This window comes from Pelophylax lessonae, assembly GCF_965119305.1.
Source record: "Pelophylax lessonae genome assembly, chromosome: 4".
NCBI classification, from domain to species: domain Eukaryota; kingdom Metazoa; phylum Chordata; class Amphibia; order Anura; family Ranidae; genus Pelophylax; species Pelophylax lessonae.
In genome coordinates, this window is record NC_138771.1 from 282,587,213 (window position 1) to 282,606,330 (window position 19,118).

Below are 19,118 nucleotides of genomic sequence, written 5' to 3' on the forward strand. Positions count from 1 at the left end.
ATGTGTCACTTTGTGTTGGTCCATCACATTTAATCCCAATAAAATACATTTACGTTTTTGGATGTACCATGACAAAATATGGAAAATTTCAAAGGGATTAGGATATGAATACTTTTTCAAGGAACTGTAACCACTTTAGGACCATCGCCTGCATTGTACGTCGCTGCATATCCCCCCCCCCCCCCACCCCAACCCGCTATGATTGGACACATTGGGATTTAGTCAGCAGGTCCCGGCCAATAATTCATAGCTGGGACCTGATCAGGGAGAAGAGACAAGCAGATATTTAGAAAAAGCAGCACACATTACCAATTGTTAGGCACACTTAACCCCTTGATTACCCCAAGATGTTAACCCCTAATTAGTACATTGAGCAGTGTATAGTATCACTGATCACTATATTAGTGTCACTTGTAATGTCAGTGTCTGTTAGTGTCAGATGGCCTCCTGCACTCAGTGTCACACTATAAGTCGCTGATCACCGCCATTGCTAGTATTAAATAAATAAAAATTCCAGTATATTTACCATAGTTTGTAGATGATATGACTTACACACACACACACACAAATTATAATACACTTATTGACATTTTTTGTTACAAGACATGAAGCAGAATGCATTTTGGTTGAAACTTATAAAAACATTTGATTGATAAAACATTTGCAATAATGAAATACAGAAAGTAAAAAATGTGATTTTCAAAATGTTTGGTCTTTTTTTGGTTTATATAATCCAAAAAAATAAATAAAACCCAATGGTGATCAAATACCACCAAAAGAAATCTCTATTTGTGTGAAAAAAATTACATAAATTTCGTTTAGGTACAGAACTGCATGAGGGCAATATTACCCATTAAAAAAGAGCATTGCTTAATAGCAACAAAATGACCTGGCCATAAAGGGGATAAAACCTTCCAGAGCTCAAGTTGTTTAACAACTACAGACCATAAAGTCATTGTAAAATGCACACAGCATACTTTATAGTTGTCTCATGCAAACTGCTATACCCAACACAAATCTAGTCCCAGAAGGCTATCAAGGAGTTAAACAGCTCCTATATAATTCCTGTTCATCTAGACAAAAGCCAACATTCCTGAGGCTGGTGAATGCTTCATTTTTAAAAGGAGGCTGGGCTCCATTCACAAGACCAGATTGCATGCAATATTTAAGTGTTTTCCCAAATACCACATGTGATCCTGAAAATGTCAAATCACCTTTGCTTTTTTTTCTTTGGTTTTTTAAATAAAGGACTGGTCAAAAACTGCCTGTTATTTTCCCACATTTTTTTTTTTTTTGGTGAATTAGTAGGGGTGCTATTCACATAGGGGATAGGTGGTTCCCAGCTGATGACTTGTCAGTTGTTAAGGTTGCAGTGGCTGCCTGCTCCTTAAAAACCATAACAGTTACTGGTCGGTATGGACGCCAGCCACCGCCCACTCCTGGCCAAAAAGCTATATATAATCTGTGTTAAAGCGGAGTTCCACCCATTTTTAATAGGTTGGAATACATAGATCTATGTAATCCCCTTTAAAACGGCTTTTACCAATGGAAACTTTTTTTTTTTTTTTTTTTGCTAGCAAATACCTTAATTTCTGCTTTATTCCTCCTCTCCTCACTTCCGGGTCCGATCGGCAATGACGTCATTCGGCGATTCGCAGTGTGTGCTGGGATGTATTCCATTTCAGAAATCTCGCAGGAGCTGAGCTGTACTGAGCCGTGCCTGCCCCGCCTCCTCTCATTGAGTTGTATTGTATGCAATGTATTCAGGACGTTCTCTGCCCCGCCTCCGCCCCGCCTCCTCTCATTGAGTTGTATTGTATGCAATGTATTCAGTCCGTTCTCTGCCCCGCCTCCGCCCCGCCTCCTCTCATTGAGTTGTATTGTATGCAATGTATTCAGTCCGTTCTCTGCCCCGCCTCCGCCCCCTCTCAGTGAGCTCAGTAAAGATATGATTTCAGTCCTCGCTCACTGAGAGGAGGCGGGGCGGAGACGGGGCAGAGAACATCCTGAATACATTGCATACAATACAACTCAATGAGAGGAGGCGGGGCGGAGGCAGGGCAGAGAACGGCCTGAATACATTGCATACAATACAACTCAATGAGAGGAGGCGGGGCGGAGGCGGGGCAGGCACGGCTCAGTACAGCTCAGCTTCTGCGAGATTTCTGGAATGTAATACATCCCAGCGCACACTGCGAATCACCGAATGACATCATCGTCGATCGGACCCGGAAGTGAGGAGAAGAGGAATAAAGCAGAAATTAAGGTATTTACTAGCAAAAAAAAAAAGTTTCCATTGGTAAAAGCCATTTTAAAGGGGATTACATTGATCTAAAGTTCCAAAAATGGGTGGAACTCCACTTTAAGGACGACGGTAAATTCCTGCAGGTTTTCATTACTGATGTAGCACCCTACTAGGTAGGTGCTAGGTAAAGTGTAGTAGGCCTTGTCTGCTTATCAGAGGGGCCATGATTTTCAGCTAGGTTGTCATGGTTCCCAGGTGTGGCTGTTGAGACTGGAGAGTCTCCCCACTGTGCTCAATGAGGGTTCTCATTGGGCAGTGGAGGAAACAAGGCCAATGGCACACCCAGGCTTGTATCTACCCCAGAAAGGCAGATTCTGCCACAGCATTCTGGGAGGGGGGTATAAGTTTGAGAGGAGCACATGACGCAGCGTCTTTGGCGGGAAGCAGAGTCCCAGGAGGGAGAGTACGGCTGTCTCTTCTCCTGTCAAGAGGAATTGGGTGTCCGAGGCGGCTTGCCTGAGGGGACATAGGGTGGAGCTGAGCTGCAGAGAGGATCCGGTGTGCTGAGGACCAGCGGAGCGGAGAGGGGTCGAGTTTCAGGAAAGCATTCCCAGTCGTGAGTACTGCAAACTGCCCCTGGGGGTCAGCCTAGTGAGAGGGGACCACTCCAGAGAAGGTCAGAGGGATTCGGGAGCTAGCTAGCCAGTGCAGGAGTAAAAGGCGGTGCCAGTGTTGACCCTGAAGAATAAAGGGGGCGCCAGTGGTTTGGCCCTGAAGTATTCAGTGTGCAGTGGAAGTGTACAGTGTTGAGAGTTGCAGCAGTGTTACCAAAGGCTACCTCAGTCAGGGAAGGACTGGAGGGAGCAGTCGAATGGACTTTTGAGCTAACCAGAGTGTCAGAAGTCAGTCTTCAGTACAGTACAAGCAAGTTAGTGATTTCAAGCGCCAGCAAGCATTGGGTCGGCATCCAGCCGGCGTCAAGTCAGCGCTGAAAGGCATTTTTCTCTTAAGTGTCCCAATTTGTACCTAGTTGAGCCAGAGGAGTATCCCACTCTTTCCCTTCTCCCATCCCCAATATAAAATAAACAAAACAAACCAAAGATGCCAGACTGTTCTTTGACTCAGATCTAACACTTGGGAAATCAGTTTAAATGTGCTGTTGGTGTTACCAGTGACCATGGCAGACCCATGTCATGCCCAATGCCTGGAAATATTGCTACACTAAAATACCGCATGACTTCAAAAAATAACTCATATGGTATTTTAGTTTAATTTTTTAGTAAATGCCCAAAAAAAAAATTTTGAAATACGCTGTGCAATACTTACTGCATACTTGAAAGCGGTAAGATACCGCTTTGTGAATGAAGCCCACTGTCACATTCTGTCAAGAAAACATTGTAAGAAAGCACAAAAGTTGAATAAAGTACAAAACTGAATCTTTATAAAAATTACCTTTGTGATTAGCAACATAGCAGCATGTACCATCTACTTTCTCGGTAGGCAGGGCATTGTGAATATCCGCATTCAGTGCCAATGGATTGAGAATCTCTGTAGCCACCACCTTAAACATCTAAAAAGAGGAATATTTCAAATTTCAACTGGGGTGGTGAGAATTTAATACTAAGAGTTTACAGGCACAAGGTAAGAAGGCAATTTAAACCTGTAATAATGAAATTACCGGAGTCACCATTACTGACCTGCTTCTGAAAATGCTAGTTGCCCGTTATACTGACTCTGGCTTCAAGCAATTTTAAACCCATAAACAATGCATTAACACTCAAACATTGAATATATTGACTTTAAGGGTCATTTTCTCCAAGTTAGAAAAGCGGAACATTACCCAAATGCCTTTCCTCCATCTCCCCTCTTCATATTTGGAATGTCTTTTTTTTTTCGAGGGGGACTGGGTGCCTCATTTTGATGAGAGCGGAAGTTCTTCTCCCCACCCCGCCTCTCCCCACAGGCCCCCGGAGACCAATAATGGGGCACAGCGTAGCTCGCACATGCGCAGTGGGCAGCCGGCTTTTAATCTGCAAGGAGTCACAGCCAGCTGCCCACAGTTAAGATGCCTTCTCCTGGACCAAAAGACTGGCAAAGAGTACCGTCAGGTGAGAACACTGCTGAATCCTGGGACAGCCAAGTGCGTTTTTCTTTTAAAAAGTCAGCAGCTAAAGTTTTTATAGCTGCCGATTCTTAAAGTTTTGTTTATCTATCTATCTAGTATTCCAATGTTTCTCTTCTCCCTCAGTTTTTCTCCGTCATTCAGCTAATGTGACCCCAACTCTGATGAAGAGGGGCAGGGGAGAGTCAAACAAGGATGCTATGCAGACGACTGACTTCCTGCAAATCAACTGATGATGCCATTGGTCATTAGGATGCCGAGAGCTAGAACGTTGTAATGGTGCACAATGAGAACCTGTGACTTTCTGTAACTAAAAAGGAAGGCTTCATCTACGCCAGGGGCGTTGCTAGGTGGGGAAAAGACCGGGGGCTTCAGCCCGAAAGATACATTTGATAACACCTCCCACATTTTAAAGTTAGTCCCACCCAAGCTCCTCTCACATTTAAAGTAAGTACCGCCCAAGCTCCACCCAATGCCCCCCCCCCCCTCACCCCTGCCTAATGCCCACCATAAATGAACCCATTATGACACCAAATCTTGGAATTATTATTTGTCAAGTATATATCCCCTGTGCTCAAAAGGTGCATGTAGGCCAGAGGCATTGGCTGTATCATAAGCATCAAAAGGTCTTGCTGCCCTCTTGGGATGATGGGTATCCACATAAACTGAAAGCAAAAAAAAAAAAACGAGAAGGGTGCACCGACCTAGTGCGATAACAAGATATTTATTAAAAAAAATAATAAAAACAACATATATTCTACTCACAAGAGCACGCTATATACAAGAGATAAAGGGAGTCCCTTCAGCCGTCCAGAGACCACAGGACAGTAATACTAAGTTGTGACAGGCAAGCTTGAAGGTGTTCATATGACTAACGCGTTTCGAGGGAGAACCCTCTTCCTCAGAGCCATGATTGACAATGACCAGTTAGGTCTATTTATACTGCCAGGCATCATGGACAGGACCTCCCACAGGTGGGCCCTGCCCCACCAATATTACCCACATACACTTGTGAACAGCAGATGCAAAAAATATATACAATGCATAAAATATACATTACATTTTCAAGTTAAAAATGAATATACACATAATAGATTACTAATATACCAGGTTTTCCAAGCATTGAGCCTAAGGTGGGTCTGCCATTGTTACTGGTTACCTCTCCAGCCCATGTGAGCTGTGACCCCAGGTGTGAGAACTGAGTCCATGACAATTCTGGCATCTTTGTTTGGATGTTTTATTGTATTTTAGGGGATGGGAGAACGGAATGAATGGGATACTCCTCTGGCTCAACTAGGTACACTTTTGGGACTCTTAGCAAAAATGCCTGTTGGTGCTGTCTTGACGCCAGCCAACGCTTTTTGATGCTTTGAATGTACTGCAACACTGCAAGCTGTGCTGGAACCTCAACTTTAATTCAGAAGATCCAGGACTGTAGAATACTTGGCTTTTAACACTGCCTTGCTCAAAAGTCACTGAACAGCTCCCTCCAGCCCTGTGCTGGCTTGAGGTAGCTCTTGTGAATTTCTGTGCTGCTGCAACTCTCAACTGATGCACTACACACTGTACACCAACTCTTCAGGGCCCGAACTACAGGCCCCCCCTTTACACTTCAGGGTCCTCAACCTAGGTACCCCCTTTACAGCTAGCTGACACTGGATCTTAGAACCTCTTCCGGAGTGGTCCCCTCTGACACTAGGCAGACCCCCAGGGGCAATCCTCAGTACTCACGACCTGTGTAGGCTTTCCTGGGACTGAACCCCTCTCGCTCTCCGCAGGCTCTCGGCACACCGGATCCCCTTCAGCTCAACTCAGCACTCTCAGGCAACACCCCGAGATATCCGCTTCCTCAGACAGGAGGAGAGACAGCAGTCCTCTCCCTCCTGGGACTCTGCTTCCCGCCAAAGACGCTGAGTCATGCACTCCCTTCAGACTTTTATCCACTCCCAGAATCCTTTGCGGCAGAATATGCCTTCTGGGGTAGTTACAAGCCTGAATGTTTCCCTGATTGGGTTTCCTCCACTGCCCTATGACAAGCCTCTCACAGAGCCAGTAGGGAGACTCCCCTCAGCAGACACACCTGGAAGCCATGACACCCTGACCAAAAGTAATCCTGGCCCTGCCGTTTAGGCATACAAGGCCCACTATACATTTACCTAGCACCTACCTGTAGGGTGCTACACTAATAATAAATAAGACATCCTTATCAAATGGCTGCAAAAACTTGAAATCACCATATAAAAATAAAATTAATTTCATAACTCTCATAAACGACCACTAGAAATATCAGAAATTGTTGCCACATAATTAGATTTAGAAACATGGAAGGAATTTTCAGTCATAAAAACAAGCATGCGTGTTCTTAGGCTCCTTTCTCACGGTCCGCCTCCGTAGGCAGATCCGTGCTGCTCAGCAGGGGATCGATACACTGATCCCCGCTGAGCAGGCAGGTGACAGCTCTGTCTCCGCTCTGTGTGCGGAGAGGGAGTTGTCAGAGCCCCGCTGCTCTCTATGGGGAAATCGGATGAGAATGGAGCGCCTGTCCGCTTTCATCCCATCCGATCCGATCCTCTGGACGGATGGAAAATAGGGTTTCCAATCCGTCCAGATTTCACAGACAGGAAAGGATGCGGACATGTCTCCGCTGACCCATAGGGATGCATGGAGCATCCGATCAGATCCGCCTAAAAAACTGATGCTACAAGCTTAGCACACCTATTTTTGGGCAGTTTCCTAACATTTTTCTTTGCAGGATCTCTCAAACTCCTTTAGGTTGGATGGGGAGCGTTGGTGCACAGCCATTTTCAGATCTCTCCAGAGACGCTTGCCATTCAGGCCAAAAAGTTACATCTTTGTTTCATCAGACCAGAGAATTTTGTTTCTCATGGTCCGAGTCGTTCGGGTGCCTTTTGCCAAACTCCAGGCAGGTTGTCATGTGCCTTTTACTGAGAAGTGGCATCCGTCTGGCCACTCGATCATAGAGGCCTAAATTGGTGGAGTGCTGAAGATATGGATGTTCTTCTGAAGGCTCTCCTCTCTCCACAGAGAAATGCTAGAGCTCTGTCAGAATGACCATTGGGTTCTTGGTCACCTCCCCGACTAAGGCCCTTCTCCCCCAATCACTCAGTTTGGATGGGAAGCCTGCTCCAGGAAGAGTCCTGGTGGTTCCAAACTTCTTCCATTTACGGATGAAGGCAACTGTGCTCATTAGGACCTTCAATGCTGCACAAATTTTTTTCTGTACCCATACCAAGATCTGTGCCTCGATAGAATCCTGTCTTGGAGATTTACAGACAATTCCTTGGACTTCATGGCTTGGTTTGTGCTCTGACATGCACTGTTAAGAGTCCATTCACACTACCGCGACTCGTCCATTGTGTGCTACAGGAACCGTTCTAATAGGAGCGACTCAAGTTGCTCCAACTTAGAAAAAAGGTTCCTGTACTACTTTGGGGCAACCTGGGAGCGACTTGCATAGACATTCATTATATGAAGTCCGTGCAAGTCGCGCTGAAGTCGCGGTGCACGCGACTTCACAGGTCACCCCCGAAGTCGTGCTGCGTTAGTGTGAATCGGCACTAACTGCGGGACCTTATATAGACCGGTGTGTGCCTTTCCAAATCATGTCCAATCAACTGAATTTACCACAGGTGGACTCCAATTAAGTTGTAGAAACATCTCACAGATGATCTCACGGAAGCAGGATGCACCTGAACTCAATTTTGAGTGTCATGGCAAAGCCTGTGAATACTCATGTACATGGTATTTTCTTCGTTTTTTATTTTTAATAAATTTGCAAAGATTTCAAACAAACTTCTTTCATGTTGTCCTTATGGGGTATTGTTTCTAGAATGTTGAGGAAAATAATAAATGTAATCAATTTTGGAATAAGGCTGTAACATAAAATGTGGAAAAAGTGAACAAAAGTGAACAATTTCCGGATGCACTCTATGTAAAAGAGATAAGGGCTTCATCACATATTAAGACAATGAAACTTGTTTTGTTCACACTGAGCGATGGTGAGAGCCACACACACTTAGAGCCGGTTCACATTAGCGCGACAACTCCTTACTACTTCGGGGGCGACTTGTGCATTACATTGCACCACCACTTCGTAGCGACTTGCAGGGACTTCACATAATAGAAGTCTATGCAAGTCGCTCTGAGGTCGCACCTAAATAGTACAGGACCCTTTTTGTAAGTCGGAGCGACTTGTGTCGCTCCTATTAGAACGGGTACTGTAGCGGTCAATGGACCGCGACTTGTCAGGCTGACCAGTCGCCTGACAAGTCGCGCTAATGTGAACCGGCTCTAAAAGGCTCTTCAGTAATAGAAAAATAACCAAAAGGCAAACTCAAAACACAGAAAATACTAAAGCAGTTGCAGCAAGTTTTTTTTTTCCCTTTTGGGATAAAGGTTGTACACGAATAATTAAAAGCTGATAATTGTAAGCACCTATGTCACTGGTAAATGGTTTGTCTCTGCTAAACTTTCAGGAGAGCTTGTTCTGCTGAAAAATATCAGACTTACTGGAGGCATCACCAGATGAAAATAAAAAAAAAAAGGAAAAACAATACAGCCATCACATCCAGGCTTTTTGGTTTAATACCACTTTAATTTATAATTTTGAATGTATATTTACTTTTGGAAAGCAATGAAGGCTGCAAATCCTTAATTATTCTATGTATATCGCAATGTATACAAGTATAAAAAGTTATTCATAAAAAAAATAAATATATTGCAGATTTTCAAACCTTAAATAAAATGGCTGCATTTTTTAAGCAGTTATAGCAACATTTTTACCATTTGAGATAAATATTTTCATTAATGAATACAAGCCTAAAATAAAAACAAGTCACTGAGCCCATACAATATGCAGATCGGAAAATTTAGGACTGCTTATCTGTGTACTTGTTCTGGGGCAGTGACTGCTACTGTAGAGTCAGCATGACAGCTAAGCAACTATTTTTTTATTAGGAGTCAGCAATGGCAACCTCCTTGTTTTTCACATGAAAGGTTCACCTAAAATGTATTCTATTTAATATACAGATTTTTTTTAGGTTTTAGTTTTCTATAACTGAATATTATTCTGAAGATTACCGTTTTAGTAAAAAAAAAAAAAAAAAAAAAAAAAAAAAAGTACATTGGAAGTCATAAAAAGATTTGTCAATGAATAGATCCTGTGCAATAAAAAAAAAAAAAAAAAAAGAAGAAGGTTGGCCATCACAGTCAGAAGAAGCTTTTGTAGCCACAAACCGACCCAAACTGCCAATGCCAGCACCAAGAAATATGTAGTGTCCCTAACCATTAGGTGTGTGAACGAGACTAATCCTGCATAACTCTCCTGCATGGAAGCTCCTCATCCTCTCATCCTGGCAGTTGCTCATTCTCCTGTGGGCACAGAAGTTCCTCAACCTCTTATGGACATGGCAGCTCCTTACTCTCCTACAGCCATAAAAGTTCCCCACCCTATGGGCACGGGGGGGGGGGGGGGGGTTCCTCGCCCTACGAGTGCCGGGAGGGGTCCTCGCCCCATGAGCACCGGGGGGGGGGGGGGGAGGTTCCTCACCCCATGAGCACCGGGGAGGGAGGTTCCTCACCCCATGAGCACCGGGGAGGGGGGGGGGAAGGTTCCTCACCCCATGAGCACCGGGGAGGGGGGGGGGGGAAGGTTCCTCACCCCATGAGCACCGGGGAGGGGGGGGGGGGGAGGTTCCTCACCCCATGAGCACCGGGGAGGGGGGGGGGAGGTTCCTCACCCCATGAGCACCAGGGGGGGTGGGGGGAGGTTCCTCACCCTATGAGCACCGGGGGGGAGGGATCCTCGCCCTATGAGCACCAGGGGGGGGGGGGATCCTCGCCCTATGAGCACCAGGGGGGGGGGGAGGGATCCTCGCCCTATGAGCGGGGGGGGGGGGGGGGGAGGGATCCTCGCCCTATGAGCGGGGGGGGGGGGGAGGGATCCTCGCCCTATGAGCGGGGGGGGGGGGGGAGGGATCCTCGCCCTATGAGCACCGGGGGGGGGGGAGGGATCCTCGCCCTATGAGCACCGGGGGGGGGGGGGGGAGGGATCCTCGCCCTATGAGCACCGGGGGGGGGGGGGAGGGATCCTCGCCCTATGAGCACCGGGGGGAGGGATCCTCGCCCTATGAGCACCGGGGGGGAGGGGGGGGGGGGGGGAGACCCTCGCCCTATGAGCACCAGGGGAGGGGGGGGGAGGGATCCTCGCCCTATGAGCAACGGGGGGTGAGGGGAGGGTTCCTCGCCCTATGAACACCGGGGGGGGTGAGGGGAGGGGAGGGTTCCTCGCCCTATGAGCACCGGGGGGGGGGTGAGGGGAGGGTTCCTCGCCCTATGAGCACCGGGGGGGGGTGAGGGGAGGGTTCCTCGCCCTATGAGCACCGGGGGGGGGTGAGGGGAGGGTTCCTCGCCCTATGAGCACCGGGGGGGGGGTGAGGGGAGGGTTCCTCGCCCTATGAGCACCGGGGGGGGGGGGGTGAGGGGAGGGTTTCTCGCCCTATGAGCACCGGGGGGGGGGGGTGAGGGGAGGGTTCCTCGCCCTATGAGCACCGGGGGGGGGGGTGAGGGGAGGGTTCCTCGCCCTATGAGCACCGGGGGGGGGGGTGAGGGGAGGGTTCCTCGCCCTATGAGCACCGGGGGGGGGGGTGAGGGGAGGGTTCCTCGCCCTATGAGCACCGGGGGGGGGGGGGTGAGGGGAGGGTTCCTCGCCCTATGAGCACCGGGGGGGGGGGGTGAGGGGAGGGTTTCTCGCCCTATGAGCACCGGGGGGGGGGGGTGAGGGGAGGGTTTCTCGCCCTATGAGCACCGGGGGGGGGGGTGAGGGGAGGGTTCCTCGCCCTATGAGCACCGGGGGGGTGAGGGGAGGGTTCCTCGCCCTATGAGCACCGGGGGGGTGAGGGGAGGGTTCCTCGCCCTATGAGCACCGGGGGGGGGGGTTACTTGCCCTATGAGCACCGGGGGGGGTTACTTGCCCTATGAGCACCGGGGGGGGGGGGTTACTTGACCTATGAGCACCGGGGGGGGGGTTACTTGCCCTATGAGCACCGGGGGGGGGGGGTTACTTGCCCTATGAGCACCGGGGGGGGGGGGGTTACTTGCCCTATGAGCACCGGGGGGGGGGGGGGGTTACTTGCCCTATGAGCACCGGGGGGGGGGGGGGTTACTTGCCCTATGAGCACCGGGGGGGGGGGGGGGTTACTTGCCCTATGAGCACCGGGGGGGGGGGGGGGTTACTTGCCCTATGAGCACCGGGGGGGGGTTACTTGCCCTATGAGCACCGGGGGGGGGGTTACTTGCCCTATGAGCACCGGGGGGGGGGGGGTTACTTGCCCTATGAGCACCGGGGGGGGGGGGGGTTACTTGCCCTATGAGCACCGGGGGGGGGGGTTACTTGCCCTATGAGCACCGGGGGGGGGGGGTTACTTGCCCTATGAGCACCGGGGGGGGGGGGGTTCCTTGCCCTATGAGCACGGGGGGGGGGGTTCCTTGCCCTATGAGCACGGGGGGGGGGGGGGGGGGTTACTTGCCCTATGGGCAATGTAATACATACTATTACATAATTTACATGCACCTTCCTGTACAGACTGTAAATTGAGTGTTTCCCCAAATAACAAACCCCGAGAAAGCTCTATGTAGAACAAATGTCCTCTCTGCTTGCCTCATGATGACAGAGGTAGATCATTCCTGACTTTGGAAGCAGTCAGCCCCCCAATTTGCTAAGAACCATTGAATGTCAGTCTATCACCTGATGTTCCCGCTTGGAGGAGGGCTCATCCTTCACCTCAGTCAGGAATACACATGGGATCTTCTGCTGTACAGCTCCTGTCTGCTGCATCCCCGCTATGCACTAGTAAAGCGTGCATACACCTGAACCTCAGCACTTCCGCCTTTCTGCTCCGCCCCTTTCTCTAGCGCCCAATCACAACCTCGGACTAGCACGGCGTGGTGAGCGGAATGACGGGAAATGTAGTTCTCTGCAGAGTCACTGTTTATACGGTAAGCGATGCTTGGGGTAGAACGGGGTTGCACATTGAAATCAGTGAAATGATACGATCTGGATTAGGTACACCTGAACCGCAGCACTTTCGGCTTTCTGCTCCGCCCCTTTCCCTAGCGCCCAATCACAAACCTCGGACCGTGAGAAATGCCTACCCTCGTCACTTCCGGGGCACCTACGTCATGCACGGAGCGGAATGACGGGAAATATAGTTCTCTGCAGAGTCCCTGTTTATACGGTAAGCGATGCTTGGGGTAAAACGGGGCTGTACATTGATATCAGTGAAATGATACGATCTGGATTAGGATGAATATACTAATGTCAATGATCCTTTCATTAATCTTCCGGTTTAGGAGCGGAACTGAAGTTCAGCGGCGTTGATCATCAGCAAATGCTCAGTGACGGAGACGCACGTGTAGGAAGCAAAATGGAGGGGAGATCCGCGTATGGCATGGACATTGTGCAGGTAAAGAAAGCTATTGAAGCCCTCCTTGCATATCAAAAAACGAAGGAGAATGCCAAGCAAACACTCCTAAATGAATATGATTGGGTTTCCTTAATGGTGACTGTTTGGAGAATTCCGAAGCAGCTACAGACATTGAGAATCCCTCTCCCTCATGGTGTAAGGCCTGATGCATGTGAAGTTTGCCTTTTTACTAGAGATGAACCAAATATGACCAGTGAACAAACTGAGATATTCTACAATAAAATACTTGCCCAGCATGGCATTACTCAGATAACAAAGGTCATCCCCTTGAAAACATTGAAAAAAGAATATAAACCATATGAAGCCAAACGCCGTTTACTGGGCAGCTTTGACTTGTTCCTTGCGGATGCAAGAATCCGTAGACTTCTGCCGTCCCATATCGGTAAACATTTCTACAAAGAGAAGAGAGAGCCCCAATCTGTCAATTTGAAGGCTAAACACTTGGCTTCTGAACTCAACCGCTTCATCCAGGGAACCCAGCTTCATATCAATAACAAGGGGTGCTGCTATACAATACGTATGGGTCACACCGGAATGAAAGTGCAAGATATTCTGGAAAATGCTCTAGCTGTAGCCAAAGTACTAGATGAGAAGTTGCCAATGAAATGGAAAAACATTAAGGTCCTGCACTTGAAAACCCAGACATCTGTGGCGCTGCCTATTTACAATTCCCCTATTGACAATTTGAAAAAACTAGACCTAACTCGGGCTCTGGACCAGGATAAAATGCAAGCTAGGAAGACACCTGGAGAAGTAGAAGGTGCAAGCAAGATCCAAGAGCCAGAACTGATGCCTTCGGCCAAGAAGCAAAAAATGATTGATGAAGACTCCAAAGCACCAATCAAAAATAAAGCCCGTTCTACAAAACTGGGAATTAAGGATGGTGAAAGTCCGAAATCTGCATATGACCATCGCATTCTTAAAAAGAATACAAAATCTTCAGTAAAGCTCTCAAAATCTGCCAGAAAAGTTCGTCTGACTAAAAGCTTGACCAAAAAAATATGAATAATTTACAGTATACAGATCTCAGTTAAATGCAATATATATTTGTGTTTTTTGTATGTGCTGTTAAATCTGAAACACAAAAATTCTATTAACAAAGACCATTTTCTCAAAATGTTTTTGCACACATATTTTTATTGTAAGTTTGTGACTAACTGCAATGAAATATTAAACAAATGCAGTTTAAGACCCCGTTCACACTGGGGCGATCCGACTTGCCGGGGCGACCTCATAGGTCGCGGCGCGCAGCTCGCACCGCGACCTCGGAGCGGCCGGCACAGCCTTCATAACATTGAAGTCAATGCAGGTCGCCCCAAAGAAGCTCCGGACCCTTTTTCTAAGTCAGAGCGACTTGTGTCGCTCCTATTAGAACGGGTCCACAGCTTCTCTATGGCAGGCGACCAGGTCGCCCCAGTGTGAACGAGGTCTTATTGTAGGTTTCCATTTAAAGAATGCTACCCTTTTAAAAAAAAAAAAATGATCCTTTCATTACGTACCATCATCTGATACTGTATTTACTATGATGTGCCTTGCTTTTTAGTAGGGATGCACCGAAATCTTGGCCGAAGCCGAATAATAATGAAATGCTTGGCCGAATACCGAACGCGGTGTTTCGCATTTTTTCCATTTATTTTGCCAATTTTTAGGGGGCACGCTGATGGGCACATTTTATGTTAGGGGGCACGCTGATGGGCACATTTTATGTTAGGGGGCACTCTGATGGGCAAAACAAAACATTTAAATCAGCGTTGCTCTTAACATAAAATATGCCCATTAGCGTGCCCCTTAAAATAAAATATGCCCATCAGAGTGCCCTTTAACATAAAATATGCTCATCAGAGTGCCCTTTAACATAAAATATGCTCATCAGAGTGCCCCTTAACATAAAATATGCTCATCAGAGTGCCCCTTAACATAAAATATGCTCATCAGAGTGCCCCTTAACATAAAATATGCTCATCAGAGTGCCCCTTAACATAAAATATGCTCATCAGAGTGCCCCTTAACATAAAATATGCTCATCAGCATGTCCCTTAGCATAAAATAAGGGGCACGCTGATGGCCACATTTTATGTCAAGGGAGCACTCTGTTGGGCACATAATTTTTCATTTTATTTTTTTTTTTTTTTTTAGGGGCACTCTAATGTAATGAGCATGGCAAGTGGCAACAACATATGGCAGTCTGCACACTAATGCTTGTGCAGCTGCCAGCTGCCGTATTCTCCCCCAAATGTGCTCAGCTCCACATCGCATACCTGAACTGCAGCCAGAGCCAAAAGCCGCGAACAGGGGGGCGGGGCGTGGACCTAGTGTGAAAGAGCCGCAGTCAGGAGCAGGGGGCGGGACGCGCGCGTGACGTCACACCCCCTACTCGCGGCCGGACAGGACACCGGCGGCGTGTGAGAAGGGAGCCGCAATGTGGAAGGTGAGCGGTCAGGGCGGAAGCTGACATTGTTCGGCTCAAAATTATTCGGCCTTTTGACTTATTCGGCCGAAAGTGCTATTTTCTCTATTTTCGGCCGAATAATGTTCGGCCGCCGAATATTCGGTGCATCCCTACTTTTTAGACCATAATAAACTTACAAAAAGATTAATCTCTATAAATATGTGTTATAAATATGTGTTAATATAATGCCCCTTTCACACGGTCCGCATTCCGTTGCGGACCGTGCTCTGCTCATCGGGGATCGATCCGCTGATCCCCGCTGAGCCGGCGGATGACAGCTCCGTCTCCGCACTGTGTGCAGAGAGGGAGGTGTCAGAGCCCCGCTGCTCTCTATGGGGAATCGAATGAGAGCGGACCGCTTGTCTGCTCTCATCCGATCCCCAGGACGGATAGAAAAGGGTTTCCATCCGTCCGAATTTCACAGACAGGATTGGATGCGGGTGTCAGCGGACATGTCACCGCTGACATCCGCTGCTCCATAGGGCTGAATGGGGCACCTGATCAGATCCGCCTAAAAAACTTGACAGGCGGATCTGATCGGAATGCCCGTGTGAAAGAGCCCTAAAGCTAAAGGCAAAACTTTTTTATTTTATTATTTTGGATAGAACAATGGAGGGTATAACTGCTGTCAGGTTATTTTTTTATGTATTTAATTTTTTTAAATTTTTTGCCATCTTTGTGCCATTGGGGTGATTTCCTTTCCCTTCCTGTCCCATAACCTAACAGGAAGTGAGAGGAAATCCCTCGTATGTGAGAGTCCCCAGAACTAAAGATTTCCATGCTGTTTGTTATCTGATGCCCTTTACTCTCGGTTGTAATGGTAAACAGTAGGCCTGCGTAATATAATCGCCGAATCGATGCATCGCGATGCGACCCTTCGCGATTCTGCATCGATTCGGGGTGACTGCAAAATCGATTAGCTAATGACGTCACTTCCGGGGGTGGGCGGCGCTGGCGCTTGATGAGAGCGGCGGCCGGGCTTGTGGAACACGGAGCTCCTCGTGGGAGAGGAGAGTGGAGCCTGCAGAGCAAACTGTCCCCCGACCCACAGACTGCCGCCCCCAATGGACTGGCTGAGGAGGCCCTGCCCGCCCTGCTTTCCGCCTGTACCGTGCACGATATCTGCTACAAGTCCGAGCTCCAAATGCCCCACATCATGTGGCTCATCACCCAGGACCTGTCCGAGCCCTACTCCATATACCTACCGCTACTTCATCCACAACTGGCCCCAGCTCTGCTTCCTGGTAAGTCGGGGCACTACAGAGCCCAGCATTACTCCTTACCAGGGCCTATTGTACTACAACTAGGGGGGACTACAGAGCCCAGCATTCCTCCTTACCAGGGCCTGCTATAATACAACTAGGGGCACTACAGAGCCCAGCTTTCCTCCTTACCAGAGCCTGCAGCAGGCTCTGGTAAGGAGGAATGCTGGGCTCTGTAGTCCCCCTAGTTGTAGTACATTAGGCGCTGGTAAGGAGGAATGCTGGGCTCTGTAGTGCCCCTAGTTGTAGTATAGCAGACTGCTATACTACAACTAGGGGCACTACAGAGCCCAGCATTGCTCCTTACCAGGGCCTGTTATACTACAACTAGGGGGACTACAGAGCCCAGCATTCCTCCTTACCAGGGCCTACGGTACTACAACTAGCATCAGGTAACTTCTAACTTGATGCCCATGCCTGCTATGATCGGTCTCAGCAGTGCGCAGCATGCCCCAGCCCGCCCGGGTTCTAGCTTCTCATAAGAGACGTCACGTGAGTAAATAAACTTAATTCATTCTGCATTGTGAGTGTCCTCCTATAACAGCGATTCCAGACTTTAAAATTGGAATGGATCATTAAAGGAGAAGTGGGGGACCCTGCCTAGGGCCTTGTTTGCGCTAAAGGGAATATATGGAGGACCCTATGTGGCCTGCTCTAAAGGGGGATCTATGAGGGGACCTGCTCTACTAAAGGGGGATCTATGGGGGGGACCTGCTCTACTAAAGGGGGATCTCTGGGGACGCTGGCCTGCTCTAAAGGGGGATCTATGGTGACCCTGCACTAAAGGGGATCTATTCCATAGATTCCCCTTTAGAGCAGTGTCCCCATAGATCCCCCTTTAGAGCTCAGTTCCCCTGGATCCCCTTTAGGGCAGGCCCAGGCACCCCATAGATCTCCTTTAGAGCAGGGTCCCCATAGATCTCCTTTAGAGCAGGGTCCCCATAGATCCCCTTTTAGATTCTATGGGGACCCTTCCCTAAAAGGGGCATTGGGCACATTGTGGGCAGTAATCGTGATGCATCGAGGAATTTAATCGTTGCCTTGATAATCGTAATCGAATCGTGAGGTAAGTGAAGATGCGCAGCCCTAGTAAACAGGACAAATAGAGAGGGTAACTCTCCGTAATGGGGACACAGAAAGTGATAAAACCCTGACAGAGGTTCTAATCCCTCTGCACTCTATCCAAAACTAATAGTATGTACAGGAGAGGGGTGCATAGTGTATGGAGGTGTGTAGTATGTACAGGAGAGGAGTGCAGAGTGTATGGAGGTGTGTAGTATGTACAGGAGAGGGGTGCAGAGTGTATGGAGGTGTGTACAGGAGAGGGGTGCATAGTGTATAGAGGTGTGTGTAGTATGTACAGGAGCGGGGTGCCGAGTGTATGGAGGTGGGTAGTATGTACAGGATAGGAGTGCAGAGTGTATGGAGGTGTGTAGTGTGTACAGGAGAGGGGTGCAGAGTGTATGGAGGTGTGTAGTATGTACAGGAGAGGAGTGCAGAGTGTATGGAGGAGGGTAGTATGTACAGGAGAGGAGTGCAGAGTGTATGGAGGAGGGTATTATGTACAGGAGAGGGGTGCAGAGTGTATGGAGGAGGGTAGTATGTACAGGAGAGGGGTGCAGAGTGTATGGAGGAGGGTATTATGTACAGGAGAGGGGTGCAGAGTGTATGGAGGAGGGTAGTATGTACAGGAGAGGGGTGCGGAGTGTATGGAGGTGTGTAGTATGTACAGGAGAGGGGTGTGGAGTGTATGGAGGTGTGTAGTATGTACAGGATAAGAGTGCAGAGTGTATGGAGGTGTGTAGTATGTACAGGAGAGGGGTACAGAGTGTATGGAGGTGTGTAGTATGTACAGGATAGTAGTTCAGCGTGTATGGAGGTGTGTGTACAGGAGAAGGGTGCAGAGTGTATGGAGGTGTGTAGTATGTACAGGAGAAGAGTGCATAGTGTATGGAGGAGGGTAGTATGTACAGGAGAGGGGTGCAGAGTGTATGGAGGTGTGTAGTATGTACAGGAGAGGAGTGCAGAGTGTATGGAGGAGGGTAGTATGTACAGGAGAGGGGTGCAGAGTGTATGGAGGAGGGTAGTATGTACAGGAGAGGGGTGCAGAGTGTATGGAGGTGTGTAGTATGTACAGGAGAGGGGTGCAGAGTGTATGGAGGTGTGTAGTATGTACAGGAGAGGGGTGCAGAGTGTATGGAGGTGTGTAGTATGTACAGGAAAGGGGTGCAGACTGTATGGAGGTGTGTAGTATGTGCAGGATAGGAGTGCAGAGTGTATGGAGGTGTGTGTAGTATGTACAGGAGAGGGGTGCAGAGTGTATGGAGGTGGGTAGTATGTACAGGATAGGAGTGCAGAGGGTATGGAGGTGTGTAGTATGTACAGGAGAGGGGTGCAGAGTGTATGGAGGTGTGTAGTATGTAGAGGAGAGGAGTGCAGAGTGTATGGAGGTGTGTAGTATGTACAGGAGAGGGGTGCAGAGTGTATGGAGGTGTGTACAGGAGAGGGGTGCATAGTGTATAGAGGTGTGTGTAGT

General features: G+C 48.5%; 2 protein-coding genes across 3 annotated transcripts in view; one reads left to right on the top strand and one right to left on the bottom strand.

The window, feature by feature from the left end:
* Positions 1-12,271, bottom strand: part of RLIG1 (RNA 5'-phosphate and 3'-OH ligase 1) — a 40,671-nt gene extending 28,400 nt beyond the window's left edge. For both annotated transcript variants that reach the window (XM_082256880.1, XM_082256879.1), the window contains exons 1-2: positions 12,133-12,271; positions 3,698-3,815 (exon numbers count right to left, since the gene is read on the bottom strand). In XM_082256880.1, coding sequence (XP_082113006.1) covers positions 3,698-3,815; positions 12,133-12,222 — 208 coding nt within the window. In that variant the 5' untranslated portion in view covers positions 12,223-12,271. The remainder of the gene's footprint in view (positions 1-3,697; positions 3,816-12,132) is intronic.
* Positions 12,272-12,825: 554 nt separating this feature from the next.
* RSL1D1 (ribosomal L1 domain containing 1) lies at positions 12,826-13,876 on the top strand (the record flags this gene model as incomplete). The annotated part of the gene is made up of 1 exon (XM_082253552.1): positions 12,826-13,876. Exon 1 carries the CDS (start codon positions 12,836-12,838, stop codon positions 13,874-13,876), a length of 1,041 nt encoding a protein of 346 aa, XP_082109678.1. The 5' UTR covers positions 12,826-12,835.
* Positions 13,877-19,118: the final 5,242 nt, after the last annotated feature.